The following is a 13,618-nucleotide window of genomic DNA, read 5'->3' as shown; positions in this document are numbered from 1 at the left end:
GAAGCCACCTCCTCCACTTCACTATTGGTTCGCTCCATTAGGCGGGGAGTAGCGAGGGCGGAACTGGGGCTATTTGGGAGCGCTCAGGTCTGCCTGGAAAGTCGCAAGCCTGTACTAAGAAGAGGCCCTGCGATCGTGCCGCCTAGGTGAGTGCTCTCTGCCTGCTAGCCTGCCTGAGTCCCCGACTTGTGCCCAGGCCCTCCACGACAGCCGCCTGCCTGGGAGCCCTGCCCTACCCGGCGCCTGCGCAGGACCTGGGCCCTAAAGCCGTTGTCCAGACGACGGAAGACTCGCCCTCTCGTTGGGCAGCGGCAGTGTAAGGTTCTGGTTGTGATTGGTGGTCTCTGGGCTCGGTTCCCCTTTTTCCTGTTTAGCACCACCCGTGAGACCTGCCTTTCCTACTCCTTCTGACTTGTTGGCGGCACGGTACACTAATTTCCTGGAGTCTGGCTTTTGGAGCGCGGTGCATAGGGCTGTAGCTCTGATTGGTCATCTCTGCAGCCCCCCAACTGCTTTTCCTGGACCGTGCGGGTAGGAGTAGCTTCCAATTGAATGATCCTTGCCATTGTCTCCCGCAGCGGACCCAGGCTATCTATGTTCCTGTGTCTGTCTACGAAACTGAGCCCCAAGTGCTGGGACCTGGCTTGCTGACAGTGACTCTCCCACCAGAGTGTGACCAATGCGGGCCGTGGTCAGGACTGATCGCTGTGTGTCCTGCACTAGATTGTGACCCCCGAGGGCTGAGATCAAGGCCTTTGGTTCTTGTCACCTCCACCAGAGGTGACCAAGAGGACTAGGACCAGGACTTGTACGTTGTGACCCCCCTTGAGGGCTGAGTCTGACTAATAACAAACAGGAAATACAATTCAGTGTAGTTTAGCAGTGCAGCCTGAGGATCCCTTGGAGCCTGGGGGCCTCTACTTAGGCTCACGAAGGCCTTGAAACCTGCCTGGTGTAAGAAAATGCTAGGATGTATCACCATGAAGCAAGTTAGTGAGTTTACTCCAGCAGAAAGCTGCACTTGGAAGAGTGTTCAGAGAGGAATGCACCTAGGTGCCCAGCAGAAGCTATATATCTAATTTAGGGGGCTGGGAAAGCTGTTTAGTCTCGAAGTTTGTTTCTTTGTTTGTTTGAATATAGGATCTTGCTATGTAGCTCTGGCTACTCTGGAACTTTTTATGTAGACCAGGCTAGCCTGGAACTCATAGCAATCGTTCAGCCTCAGCTTCCAGAATGTTGGGATTTCAGGCATGTGTTAACCACACACTGTTATAACTACACACATTTGGCAAGGACACTGGACTTAAGTTTATTAGTCAGTTTTGACAGTTTTGTTTTTGCTGTTTCCCAGAAACAGGGTATAATTCTCTTACAGGTGGACTGGTTAAGTATGTCAAAATCCCTGACACCATTACCAAGAGAGCGAGGAGGACCTTTTACCTTCTCATGCCCCCGTTTTTTCCTAGCTAGTTCTCCAGTCTTACCAGTCTCGAGCCAGGCCCATTTCTTATTGCGAGGCCTCCCAGAGACTTGGGACAAGCCTTTATTATTTATGTAGATTCGTATTTTAGTTACAGTCTTTTTAAAGATTAATTTTATTTTATATGTATGATTATTTTGCCTGCATATATATGTATGTATCCAGAGAAGCCAGAAGGTGTTGGATCCCCTGGAACTAGAGTTACAGATGGTTGTGAGCCACTGTGTGAGTGCTGGGAATTGAACCCAGGTCTCTGCAAGAACAAGTACATCTCTCCAGCCCTAGTTATATTCTTTGAAATGGCTCAAAATTAGAGTTTTTTTCTTGTTTTTTTTCCTTCTTTCTCCTTCCCACCCCTCCCTCTGAGACAGAGCGTCACTGCACAGCCCTGGCTGACCTTGAACTCACTACGTAAACCAGGCTGGCCTCAAAGTCAACAGAGATCCACCTGCCTTCAAGTGCTGGGACTCTAAATATCTGTGGTACCAGGTCCCGCTAAAATTGGTCTGTTTTTAATCCTCCAGTCTTATAGTAATTCTGTTAAATAATGGATCTATTATTCAACATTTTTTTGTTTGTTTTTTCCGTATAACAGGACAGGGTTTCTCCGTTTAACAGCCCTAGCTGTCCTGGAACTAGCTCTGTAGACCAGGCTGGCCTCGAACTCACAGAAATCCGCCTGCCTCTGCCTTCGGATAGATTGAAAGGCCTGCACCACCACCACCACCCGGCTCATTTACATTTCTTATTGCAAACTATTTGGATTTGGTTTAATTATCTCACCATGTACTTTCTGTTTGCCCAGGTTTTTCTGTTCCTTTTTTCTCCCTGTTTATCTCCAAGCAGCCAGCGGCCCATAGCAGCATGACCACCAATATGGGCCCCTTACACCCATACTGGCCCAGGCACCTGAGGCTGGACAACTTTGTGCCTAATGACCTCCCGACCTGGCATATTTTGGCTGGCCTATTCTCCGTCTCTGGGGTCCTAATTGTGATCACGTGGCTGTTGTCTGATCGAGCTTCCGTTGTCCCACTTGGAACTTGGCGTCGACTGGCCCTGTGCTGGTTTACTGTTTGTACATTCATTCATCTTGTGATCGAGGGCTGGTTCTCTTTCTACCATGACATCCTTCTTGAAGACCAAGCCTTCTTATCCCAACTCTGTGAGTCCCGAGTTCTTGTACTGTGGGAGGGAATTTTTCTGGGTAGAGATTGGCTTTGATATTTAAGCACCACCCCCCATGCTTGCTTACTTTTTTCTTTCTTCCTTCCTTTCTTTCTTTTTTAGTTCTGTTAACTTCTTTTCAAAGCCTAAGCAGTTGTTATCTGTGCTGAGATTCTTTTTTGTTTTTTGGTTTTTTTAAAAGATTTATTAATTTGGGGTTGGAGAGATGGCTCAGTGGTTAAGAACACTGGCTGTTCTTGCGGAGGACCCGGGTTCAATTCTCAGCATCCATATGGTGGCTCACAACCATCTGTAACTCCAGTCCCAGGGGAACTAACACTCTCTCGTGGCCTCTGAGCTCACTGCACATATATACATACATACATACATACATAGAGAGATTTAAAAATAAATAAAATAGGGTTGTAGAGATGGCTCAATGGTTAAGAACATTTACTGCCTTCCTTCCAGAGGATCTGAGTTCAATTCCCAGCGCCCATATCAGGCATTTCACAAATGACTATAACTAGCTCCAGGGAATCTGACACCTCTCTGGCCTCCAAACACCTGTATACATGTGATACACACATGCGCACACACATACACACACACAGCCTTAGATAGAAATAAATAAGTTAAAAAATACAATAATTTTCATTTATTCGTATGAGTGCTCTTCCTGAACATGTGTGTGTGTGTGTGTACTGTTCGCATGCCTGTGGAGGCAGGGAAAAGGCACCAGATCCCTTGAAACTGAAGATAGGGATAGCTGTTCTTTTTAAAATCTTTTTTTAATTAATAATTTTAAATGTAATTTTTATGTGCAAAGGTGTTTTACCTACCTGTATGCAATTGGAACCCCAGGACTGGAGTTAAAGAGTTTTTTGTTTGCTTTGTTTTTCGAGACAGGGTTTCTCTGTAGCTTTGGAGCCTGTCCTGGAACTCCCTCCATAGACCAGGCTGGCCTCGAACTCACAGAGATCCGCCCGCCTCTGCCTTCCAAGTCCTGGGACTAAAGGTGTGCACCATCACTGCCCGGCTTGGAGTTAAAAGAGGATTGTGAGCCACCATGTGAGTGCCCTATCTTCCAGAAGAGCTGAACCATCTCTCCAGCCCAAAATGCACACATGACATTCACTGCTTATTATAGGCTTTTCTTTTCAGTCTCATGTAGACCTGGCTGGCTTGGAACTTGCTATGTAGATCAGGCTGGCCTTGAACTCACACAGGTCGACTGCTTCTGCCTCCCTGAGAGCTTGCATTAAAGGGTATGATACCATGCCCCACCCAGTTAGGGGCAGTTGTAAACCACTATATGGACACTGAGCCCAGGTCCTCTGTAAGAGCAGCAAGTGTTTTATCCTCCACTGAGCCATTTCTCCACCTCCACAGGTTGTTTGTTTGTTTTGAGACAGATCTCACTGCATAGTTTTGGCTGGCCTGGAACTATCTCTGTTGACCAGGCTGGTCTTGAACTCACAGAAATTCTCCTGCCTCTGCCTCCCGAGTGCTGGGATTAAAGGTGTGTGCCACCACTGCCTGGCAGCCATCTTCTAGTTTTTTCCAGACAGTATCTCATGCAGTCTGTGCTGGCTTCTAAATATCCATGTAATTAAAAGATGAACTTGAACTTCTGATTCTCCTGCCTCTGCTTCTGCCTCTCAAGTGCCGGGGTTACAAACATGCAGCATCACACCTGACTGCCCCACTCCTCATCATCTCTGCCCCCTGTTATACCACGTGCCTCGAGTGCCATGCAATCCTAGCACCATTGTGTGTCAGTCTTTACACATGTTACATACACAGACAGACCTTAGAATCAAAACTTTCCCCTCCATCATCCAGCTGAACAAACTGAGGCATGGGGATATTATAACGATTGTTGTCGTACAGTGATTATCACAAATATGAGTTCCTTTTCCTGACTTGATTCTTCATGTATCTGTTTGCCTCAGGGAAAGAGTATTCCAAGGGAGACAGCCGATATATCCTGTAAGTATTTTGCCTCTGTCAGTGGAAACCTGTACTGGTTTGGGGCAGTGGTGAGTTGGGGCACTAACAAGCTATTCTGTGGGCAGAGCACAATGATGCCAGTGTTCGTCTTTTCTCTTGCAGTAATGATGGCTTCATCGTCTCTATGGAGACTATCACAGCTTTGCTCTGGGGACCACTCAGCCTGTGGGTAGTGATTGCCTTTCTCCGCCAGCAGCCCTTCCGCTTTGTCCTACAGCTTGTGGTCTCTGTGGGTGAGGAGAAAATTTACACCTGGCACTACAAGGGTTATGGGGGAATCTCTAGATACAGGCACATCCCTGTGGGTGAGATTGCATACATATCCAGTAAGGGGTAGACATGCTGAATTATAAGCTCCTTGGTATTCTAGAACATCCAAATCTCTCTCTCTCTGAGCTTGCCTCTCCAGGAGGAATGTGTATTTCTCTTCTTTCTCCATCAGCGTCTCCTATGAAGGTTACTTGATAAAGTAAATACTGCCCAGGATCTCTGGGTACTCCAGGATCAGGACCTAAAGTGTTAGCTTTTCTTTCGTTTGCATATATGAGCTCTCTTTAGACTCTTTGGTCCTGAAATGCCAAGTTGTCATGAATTCTAGGATTTTAAACTTGCCTTCAGTTCTAGATCTCTAAGGTCTCCTGAGTTGAATTCTCTATGCTCTTTCTTTTTTGGGGGGGTTTCGAGACAGGGTTTCTCTGTACCTTTGTAGCCTGTCCTGGAACTAGCTCTTGTAGACCAGGCTGGCCTTGAACTCACAGAGATCCACCTGCCTCTGCCTCCCGAGTGTTGGGATTAAAGGCGTGCGCCACCACCACCCGGCTTGAATTCTCTATGCTCTTGCTTGGTGTGGAGGTACATGCTTGTAGTCCTAGCATTCAGAAGACTGAGGCAAGAGAATTGTGAGTTTGAGGTCAACCTAGGCTACATACCAACACTCACTCTCTCTCTCTCTCTCTCTCTCTCTCTCTCTCACTCTCCTCTCTCTCTCTCTCTCTCTCTCTCTCTCCTCTCTCTCTCTCTCTCTCTCTCTCTCTCTCTCTCTCTCTCCTCTCTCTCTCTCTCTCTCTCTCTCTCTCTCTCTCACACACACACACACACACACACACACACACAGTGGGGGGAGGGTTGAAGGGAATTCCAAAAGGAAGAAAAAAAATTACCCAAACTCTGACTTCTGAAATTTGTACTTTGTTATCTCAGATTTGCAGCTTCAGTTTCAGAATTTGTTTTGCCCTCTGAGTCCTGGCAGATGCCATGGAAGAGAGTCTGGCTTAGCTTCCTTGTCCTCACAAGGGCTTTTCCTTCTCTTGCCTCCTACAGGCCAGATATACGGGGATGTGCTGTACTTCCTGACAGAGCAGCGCGATGGCTTCCAGCATGGGGAGCTAGGCCACCCCCTTTATTTCTGGTTTTACTTTGTTATCATGAATGGCATTTGGCTGGTGGTACCTGGAGTCCTCGTGCTTGATTCCATAAAGCATCTCACTCATGCCCAGAGCATGCTGGACAGCAAGGTCATGAAAACTAAAAGCAAGCATAACTAAAGAGCAGTAGAGTGGGCCGGAACACCGTTGCTGAGGCGCTCTGCCCACCTCCCAGAAGACCCAAGTCCTCCTCCCACAGGTTGGAGGGTCAGAACTATCTGATTAGTCACACTCCGGCTGAGGAGTAAGCACAAAAAGAGGCAGTCAGGAAAGGTAGAGAATGTGTGGAGCTACTGCCGGGAACCATTGGGGAAAAGATGTAAGGGGGAGGGGGGTCCGTGATGGTGGCAATTTTCAAAACCGGGAAATAAAATATCTTTAATTATAACACTGAGAGACATTTAATTCCTAATCCTAGCGATGTCATGTAACTAACCCCATAGACCTCTCCCGTCCCTTGGTCATTCATAGCTTCCATCATTGCAGAAATAGCCCGTGTCTGGCCTTACAAACCCTTAACACTGACTCCACACACTCCCGTGATTTACCCTGTAGAACCTTGAACTCACCACACGTTCCCTCCATGATCACCCTGTGACTTATCTCATAAATCCTGCCCATAACCCTGTAGTTCCCTTATTAGCTTGGGCTGCCATAACCAAATGCTATCTAAACAGCAGACATGGAAGTTCTCAGTACTGGAGCTGGTCAGTCGAGTGTCAGAAGGTTTGGCTTTCTCTTTCTGAAGCCTCTTTCCTAGCACTGCATTCTGTGTTCTCACATCTCCCTAGGTGCCCAGCTTCTGCTGTTTGCCTTTTCCTGGGGCACCATTTGCATTGGATTAGGGCCCATCATACCAGCCTCATTTTCAACTTCATCCAAACTGGCCATTTTCTACATTTCTGGGAGTAAGGACTCCAATATATGAACTTGAAGAGGACACAGTTCAGTCCCTAACATTCCTGCCCTCTGGTCTCCCTAAATTCATGTCCTTCTTGCATGCAAACTTTGTTTATCCCCATCCGTCATCCTCAAATCCTTCACTCATTCTGAAATTAACTTTTTCTGGGGTGAAGTTGGATTGCTGGAGATCAAAGAGAATCCAAAATCTTAAATAAGGCTCCACCCCTAAGCCACATTCATCACTCATGAATGAACTTTGGTTTTTTTTTTTCCTTCGAGACAGAATTTCTCTGTGTAGTCCTGGCTATCCTGGAACTCACTCTGTAGATGAGGCTGGCCTTGAACTCACAGAGATCCACCTGCCTCTGCCTCCCAATTGCTAGGATTAAAGGCATTTCTTTTTGTTTTTTTTAATTCTGTTTTGTTTTTTGAGTCACGGTCTCATTATATAACCCAAGCTAGCCTGGAACTCACTGTGTAGTTCAGGCTGGCAGCATTTCAAATGCTAGGATTGTAGGTTTGTGCCGCCAAACCTAGCTTTTTTGATTTATTGATTGATTTGGAGACAAGAAATTACTATGTATTCCTAGGTGGTTTTACCATGAAGGCTAGGCTGAAGTTGAACTGGTAATCCCAACGCCTCTGGCTCAGCCTCTCCAGTGGCGAAAGTGCAAGCATGTGCTCTCATGCTCAGCTCCTTGCATGGATTTTTTCAAGACAGGGTTTCTTTGTGTAAGGACCCTGGCTGTCCTGGAACTAGCTCCTGTAGATCAGGCTGGCCTTGAACTCACAGAGAAATGCCTCTCTCTGCCTCCTAAATGCTGGGGTTAAAGGTGTGGGCCACCACTGCCCTGTGCATAGATTTTTTTTTAAAAATTACCTTTATCTTATTGAGTATGGCTATTTTCTGTACACTATGTGTGTACTGTACAGGCCAGAAGGAGGCATCAGATCCCCTGGCACTGGAGTTAGAGATGGTTGTGAGCCACCATGTAGGTGCTAGAAAAGCAGTCAGTGCCCTTAACCCCTGAGCCAGCTCTCCCTTGGCATGAATTTTTAATACTAAATTTCAACTAAATATAAGGATAAGACTTGAGGTATTGATTCATTCTTAGGCAAGAACTCCTACTTGCTGTGAACCTGTGAAACCAGATGAGTTTTCTGTTTACAAAATGCAGTGGCAAAGCTGAGAATTGGGGCATGCCTTTAATCCTAGCACGAGGAGGGCAGAGGCCAACTCGTTCTGCATAGTGAATTCCAGAGCAGCCAGAGCTACATAGTGAGACCCTGCCTTGAAAAAAAACCGCAGTGGCAGGGCTGGTGGATCCCATTCCGCAATGGACAACTTGTGGAATGGGATCACAGGATCCAAGTAAGTTAAAATTCCATTCAGTGTTACATTCCCTTGGCTTGATGCTCTGTCTTCCAGATAGGGGTCTGGCCTCTAAATCTGCTCAGCTTTCCCCACTAACCAAGGAATAGCCTTCTCAGAACTAAGAGGCACATCACAGCCTAAGAGACCTATTGTTCTGTCCTAAACAATTGAAGTGGGACAACATACCTTTATTTTACCCTTTCCTTGTCCCCCTCAGTCTCAGCTGGCAGTGTCTGTGCTGGTGTCGCCCCACCCGCTCCCGGATTCTGATAAAATGGCTGGTGAGATCAACGAAGTATACCCAGCCAGCTGTGATTTTTATAGATTGTCCAGCCATCCAGCCATGCCCTTGCTGTTTCCTCCATAACACGTTCTTGCACTCTGAAGATAAGCTGCAAATGTTCTAAACCTCCTTGTTCCTTTCTTTCAAATACTTCTTTTTTTTTTTAATTTATTTGTATTTTGTTATTCGAGGCAGGGTTTCTCTTTATAGTCCTGGCTGTCCTGGAACTCATTCTGTAGACCAGGCTGGCCTTGAACTCACAGAGATCTCAGAGTGCTGCCTCCTGAGTGCTGGGGTTAAAAGTGTGCGCTACCACTGCTCAGTCAATTCTTTTTCAACTGCTCTATTCCTGATCATACTTTTCTGTTAAGGAGCAAGAAGAAAATCGGGTTACAACACTTTGTTTGTTTGCTTGCTTGCTTGTTTCCTTTTGTTTTTCAGATAGGTTTTTATGCTGTAGTTCAGGCTGGCCTGGAACTAATTACGTAGCCAGAATTGCCTAAAACTCAGGGCAGTCCTCCTGCTTCAGCTTCTTGAGTCACGGTGCGATTACAGGTATGAGCCATCACTCCCAGTAATCTTCAATGCATTTCTCAGAGATCTTAACTAAAAATCAAAGTTTACCTCTCACAAAGTTCTCCCTTTACTAGAATAAATTCAATCAAGTTTATTTATTTATTTAAAGATTTCTTATTTATTTATTATGTATACAACATTCTGCCTCCATGTATGCCCGCACCCCAGAAGAGGACGCCAGATCTCATTACAGATGGTTGTGAGCCACCATGTGGTTGCTGGGAATTGAACTCAGGACCTCTGGAAGAGCAGGAAGTGCTCTTAACCACTGAGCCATCTCTCCAGCCCCTCAAGTTTATTTTTTTTGCCTTCCGGTTTCCTTGTGTTCCTTATTTCCATGTAAGATCTCAACAGATGCACCTAGGATATCCATATTATTACTGTCTTTTTATTCTTTTTAAATTAGTTTTTACTGTTTTATGTACATGGTATTTTTGCTTGCATGTATGTCTGTGTACATGTTCATGTAGGGCCCACTGAGGTTAGAAGAAAGCATTCCATCCCCTGGAAATGGAAATGGAGACAGATGTGAGCTGCCATGTGAATTGAACTGTGCTGTGTAGCTGGGAATTGAACCTGGGTCCTCTGAAGAGCCCTCTCTCTTCCCCCAACAGACAGTCTCTTAAGGCAGTTGTCTTGGTCTGCCTGAGCTGCTATAAGGAAATACACTGTAAACTGGGTGTTTTACAAACAACAGAAACTTTTTTTTTTGGTTTTTCGAAACAAGGTTTCTAGCTTTGGTGCCTGCCCTGGAACTAGCTCTTGTAGACCAGGCTGGCCTCGAACTCACAGATATCTGCCTGCCTCTGGCTCCTGAGTAATGGGATTAAAGGTGTGAGCCACCACTGCCCAGCTCCAGAAACTTCTTTAACACAGTTCTAGAAGCTAATGCTAACAAGTAAGGGCCACTTTTCACTTTTTCACTGTGTCCTTACATAGTTGAAGCTTTAGAACTCTGGTCTCTTTCTTTCTTTTAATCTTTGGAGACAGGGTTTCGGGTTTCTCTGTTTAACAGCTCTGGCTAGCCTTGAACAACCTCTGTAAACCAAACTGGCCTTGAACTCAGAGAGCTGCCTGCCTCTCTCTGCCTCCCAAATACTAGGATTAAAGGTTAAAGGTCTAAAGGTGTGTGCCAGCACTACCCAGCTTCTCTGGTCTCTCTCTCTCTCTCTCTCTCTCTCGTCTTTTTGGGGGGGGGGAGGGACAGGGTTTCTCTGTGTAACAGTACTGGTCATCCTGGAACTGTCTTTGTAGACCATCAGGCTGGCCTCGAACTCACAGAGATCCGCCTGCCTCTGCCTCCCACGTGCTGGAATTAAAGGCGTGCGCCACCACTGCCCGGCTCTCTGGTCTCCTCTTATTTGGCCACTAAATCCTATAACCACCTCCTTGTCACACTGAAGATTAGATTTCAGTTTAGTAATGGGGGTGACACAATGTTGAAACTATAAAAATCAAGGTTTTTTAAAGCATATACGTCAAAACCTTTTCTCTACCCATTATCCAGTTAGAAAACTCCCTCCACATCTTTAGATGTCACTTACAGTACCTCCATCCTTCTCAGTATCAACTCTGTACTAACAATATGCCATAGATAGAGAGGCTGTGGGATGGGGGGGTATATGTAGATAGTTGTTTGTATAACTGATACTGACCTTCAACTCCTGATCTCTTGCCTCCATTTCTTTGTGTTTTTGTTCTCTGTGTAGCTTTGGAGCCTGTCCTGGCACTTGCTGTGTAGAGCAGGCTGGCTTCGAATTCACAGAGATCCACCTGCCTCTGCTTCCTGAGTTCTGGGATTAAAGGTGTGTGCCACCACTGCCCGGCTGTCTCCATTTCTTTTTTCTTTCGAGACAGGGTTTCTCTGTAGATTTGGAGCCTGTCCTAGAACTAGCTCTTGTAGACGAGGCTGGCCTCGAACTCACAGAGATCCACCTGCCTCTGCCTCCCGAGTGCTGGGATTAAAAGCACGCGCCACCACCGCCCGGCATATCTTCATTTCTTTTTTTTTTTACAGTATCAAAATTCTCTGTTTATTTTTCATCTTTGTACGGCTTTATTTTAACTCTATTTGGTTTATTTTTACTTTTTGAGACAGGTTTTCTGTATATCTTTATCCTGGAATAACTCTGTAGACCAGGCTGTCCTTGAACTCTCAGATCCGCCTGTCTCTGCTTCCCAGGCATTGGGATTAAAGGCGTCTGCTACCACACCTTGAAGTCTCAGAGATCAATCTCCCTCTGCCTCCCAAGTGTTGGGATTAAAGTTGTGTACTACCACACCCAACTACTCTCTTTCTTCCTTTTTTTGTTACTTTAAGAACTTTAACTTTTAACCTGCATATCTTTTTTTTTTAAGTACTAGGGTTACAGGTGTTGTTCCTGGCTTCCAAGTGGTTAAAACAACAGGAATTTCCTGGGGCTGGTGGAGTAAGCTACTTGATAGGCTAAGGCAAGAGAATCTCAAGTTTAAGGCTAGCCTTGGCAACTTGGTGAGACCCTGTCTCAAAAAGTAAAAAGAGAGCCGGGCGGTGGTGGCGCACACCTTTAATCCCAGCACTCGGGAGGCAGAGGCAGGCGGATCTCTGAGTTCGAGGCCAGCCTGGTCTACAAGAGCTAGTTCCAGGACAGGCTCCAAAAGCTATGGAGAAACCCTGTCTCGAAAAAAAAAAAAAGTAAAAAGAGAGCCAGGTATGTCCTACACTCAAGAGACAGAGGTAAGCAAATCTTTGGGTTTTGAGGCCAGCCTGATCTGCATAGCAAGTTCCAGAACAGTCAGGGCTTTATGGATGGATCCTATCTTGCAAAACAAAAGCAAGCAAAAAATGAGGGATTGGATACAAATCCATGGTAGAATACTGAGCTAGTTTGTGCAAGGTCCTCTGTTTAATCCACAGTACAAACAGCAAAAACCATGTTTTCTCAGCTCTAGAGGCTGATGGGTCACGTTCATTTCGTCAGGTTTGATGGTTGTGAAGTTGCTCTCCTTGGCTTGCACATAGTTATGTCTCACTGTGTCTTCATAGGGTTGGCCCTCCTTGTAAACCATGTCTATGTCCTAACTGCTTCTTATCAAGACACCAGTCAGATTTTCATTAGCTCTCAACCTATTGGCCTCATTTTAACTTAATCACCTCTTTACAGGCCCTACCTCCAAATATACTTACAAAATAAGTTACTGGGAATCATTTTTATTTTAGTTTTTCTTTTCAAGACAGCGTTTTTCTGTATAACAGCCCTGGCTGTCCTGGAACTCATTCTGTAGACCAGGCCGGCCTCTGCCTCTCAAGTGCTGGGATTAAAGGTGTGTGCCACCACCGCCCGGTTTTCAACATGAATTTGCTTGGACCTGCATTACCCTGATTATTCAGCCTATATCCTCAGCACTACTACACAGAGCCAAAGAACCACTGTAAAATTCCCCACCACAAAGTCTAAATATCCCCAATCTCTAGCCCTACAGAATCCCTCACTCACAGACCTACCTCATCACAGCCCCATGGGCCCTATCACTAATTACATATCCTATTCACCTCACAGACCTTTCCCTGAATCATTTAGCTTCCTGGCCCCTAATCATTCATTCCACAGACTCACCCATCATGAACCCTATAAAACTCTCACTCCATGGGCCTTTCCATTCACCACAGAGACCCTGTCATAGTTCACTTTTCCATTCACCACAGAGACCCTGTCATAGTTCACTTTTCTGTCATAGTTCACTTAGCTGTACCATTATTCCCCAAGCCCTGCTCTCTCAACAGAATACCCCACCACTCACCTTACAGGCCAGCACAACAGTGTCTGCAGATCCCCATTAGTCTACACAGCCCCTGGCACCTGACGCCACCTCATCAGTCACCTACAGATTCCTAACCACTCACGCTAAAAACCAACTACACTTCTCTACAGACTCATGCATTATTTGCCCCATAGGCATCACTAACTCTGTCCCTTACATTTCAACGCCCGGCATTCGCTTCGCTGCAAAGACTCTCCACCAATGAACTTATCCATCACTACCCCACGAGTCCTCATCACTCAGCTTCCCGTCTCTTGATCACATCTAACACTTGACCCCCACAGACGCTTGTTATGCCCTGTGTGTGGAAAGTGGGACTTCAGTTCAAGTCCTGCCTTTATTCAGGCTTTCACTGTAAATTTGGAGAAATGGGGTTGGGGAGATGGCTCAGAGATTAAGAGCACTGGCTGCTCTTCCAGAGGTCCTGAGTTCAATTCCTTGCAAGCACGTGGTGGCTCATAACCATCGTAATGAGATCTGGCGCCCTCTTCTGGCCTGCAAGCATACTTGCAGGCAGAATACATAATAAACCTTTTTAAAAATTTTGGAGAAATGTCTTTCTAAATAAGTACATTTCAAGAGACAGCAGGCATGGC

General features: G+C 46.0%; 1 protein-coding gene across 3 annotated transcripts; it reads left to right on the top strand.

Annotated features, from left to right (window-relative positions):
* Positions 1 to 23: 23 nt before the first annotated feature.
* Ebp (EBP cholestenol delta-isomerase) lies at positions 24 to 6,472 on the top strand. Of its 3 annotated transcripts, none has more exons than XM_075957958.1 (5): positions 24 to 146; positions 2,286 to 2,645; positions 4,603 to 4,639; positions 4,763 to 4,893; positions 5,981 to 6,472. In XM_075957958.1, the coding sequence occupies exons 2-5, from the start codon at positions 2,345 to 2,347 to the stop codon at positions 6,202 to 6,204; spliced, it is 693 nt and encodes a 230-aa protein (XP_075814073.1). In that variant the 5' UTR covers positions 24 to 146; positions 2,286 to 2,344; the 3' UTR covers positions 6,205 to 6,472. The 3 variants fall into 3 exon arrangements, with proteins under 3 accessions (XP_075814073.1, XP_075814075.1, XP_075814074.1); XM_075957960.1 differs by having other exon boundaries at positions 31 to 146; positions 2,327 to 2,645; XM_075957959.1 differs by lacking the exon at positions 24 to 146 and adding an exon at positions 207 to 531.
* Positions 6,473 to 13,618: the final 7,146 nt, after the last annotated feature.

This window comes from Microtus pennsylvanicus, chromosome X, assembly GCF_037038515.1.
Source record: "Microtus pennsylvanicus isolate mMicPen1 chromosome X, mMicPen1.hap1, whole genome shotgun sequence".
Classification (NCBI taxonomy): domain Eukaryota; kingdom Metazoa; phylum Chordata; class Mammalia; order Rodentia; family Cricetidae; genus Microtus; species Microtus pennsylvanicus.
The sequence above is the reverse complement of the archived record's forward strand: the minus strand, read 5'-3'. Positions and strand labels throughout refer to the sequence as shown.

Coding starts and splice junctions, on each gene's coding strand:
- Ebp (XM_075957958.1), top strand. CDS start 2,345: ATGACCACCAATATGGGCCCCTTACACCCATACTGGCCCAGGCACCTG. Junction 2,646..4,602: donor AGCCTTCTTATCCCAACTCT/GTGAGTCCCGAG, acceptor TGTTTGCCTCAG/GGAAAGAGTATTCCAAGGGA. Junction 4,894..5,980: donor ACAGCTTGTGGTCTCTGTGG/GTGAGGAGAAAA, acceptor TGCCTCCTACAG/GCCAGATATACGGGGATGTG.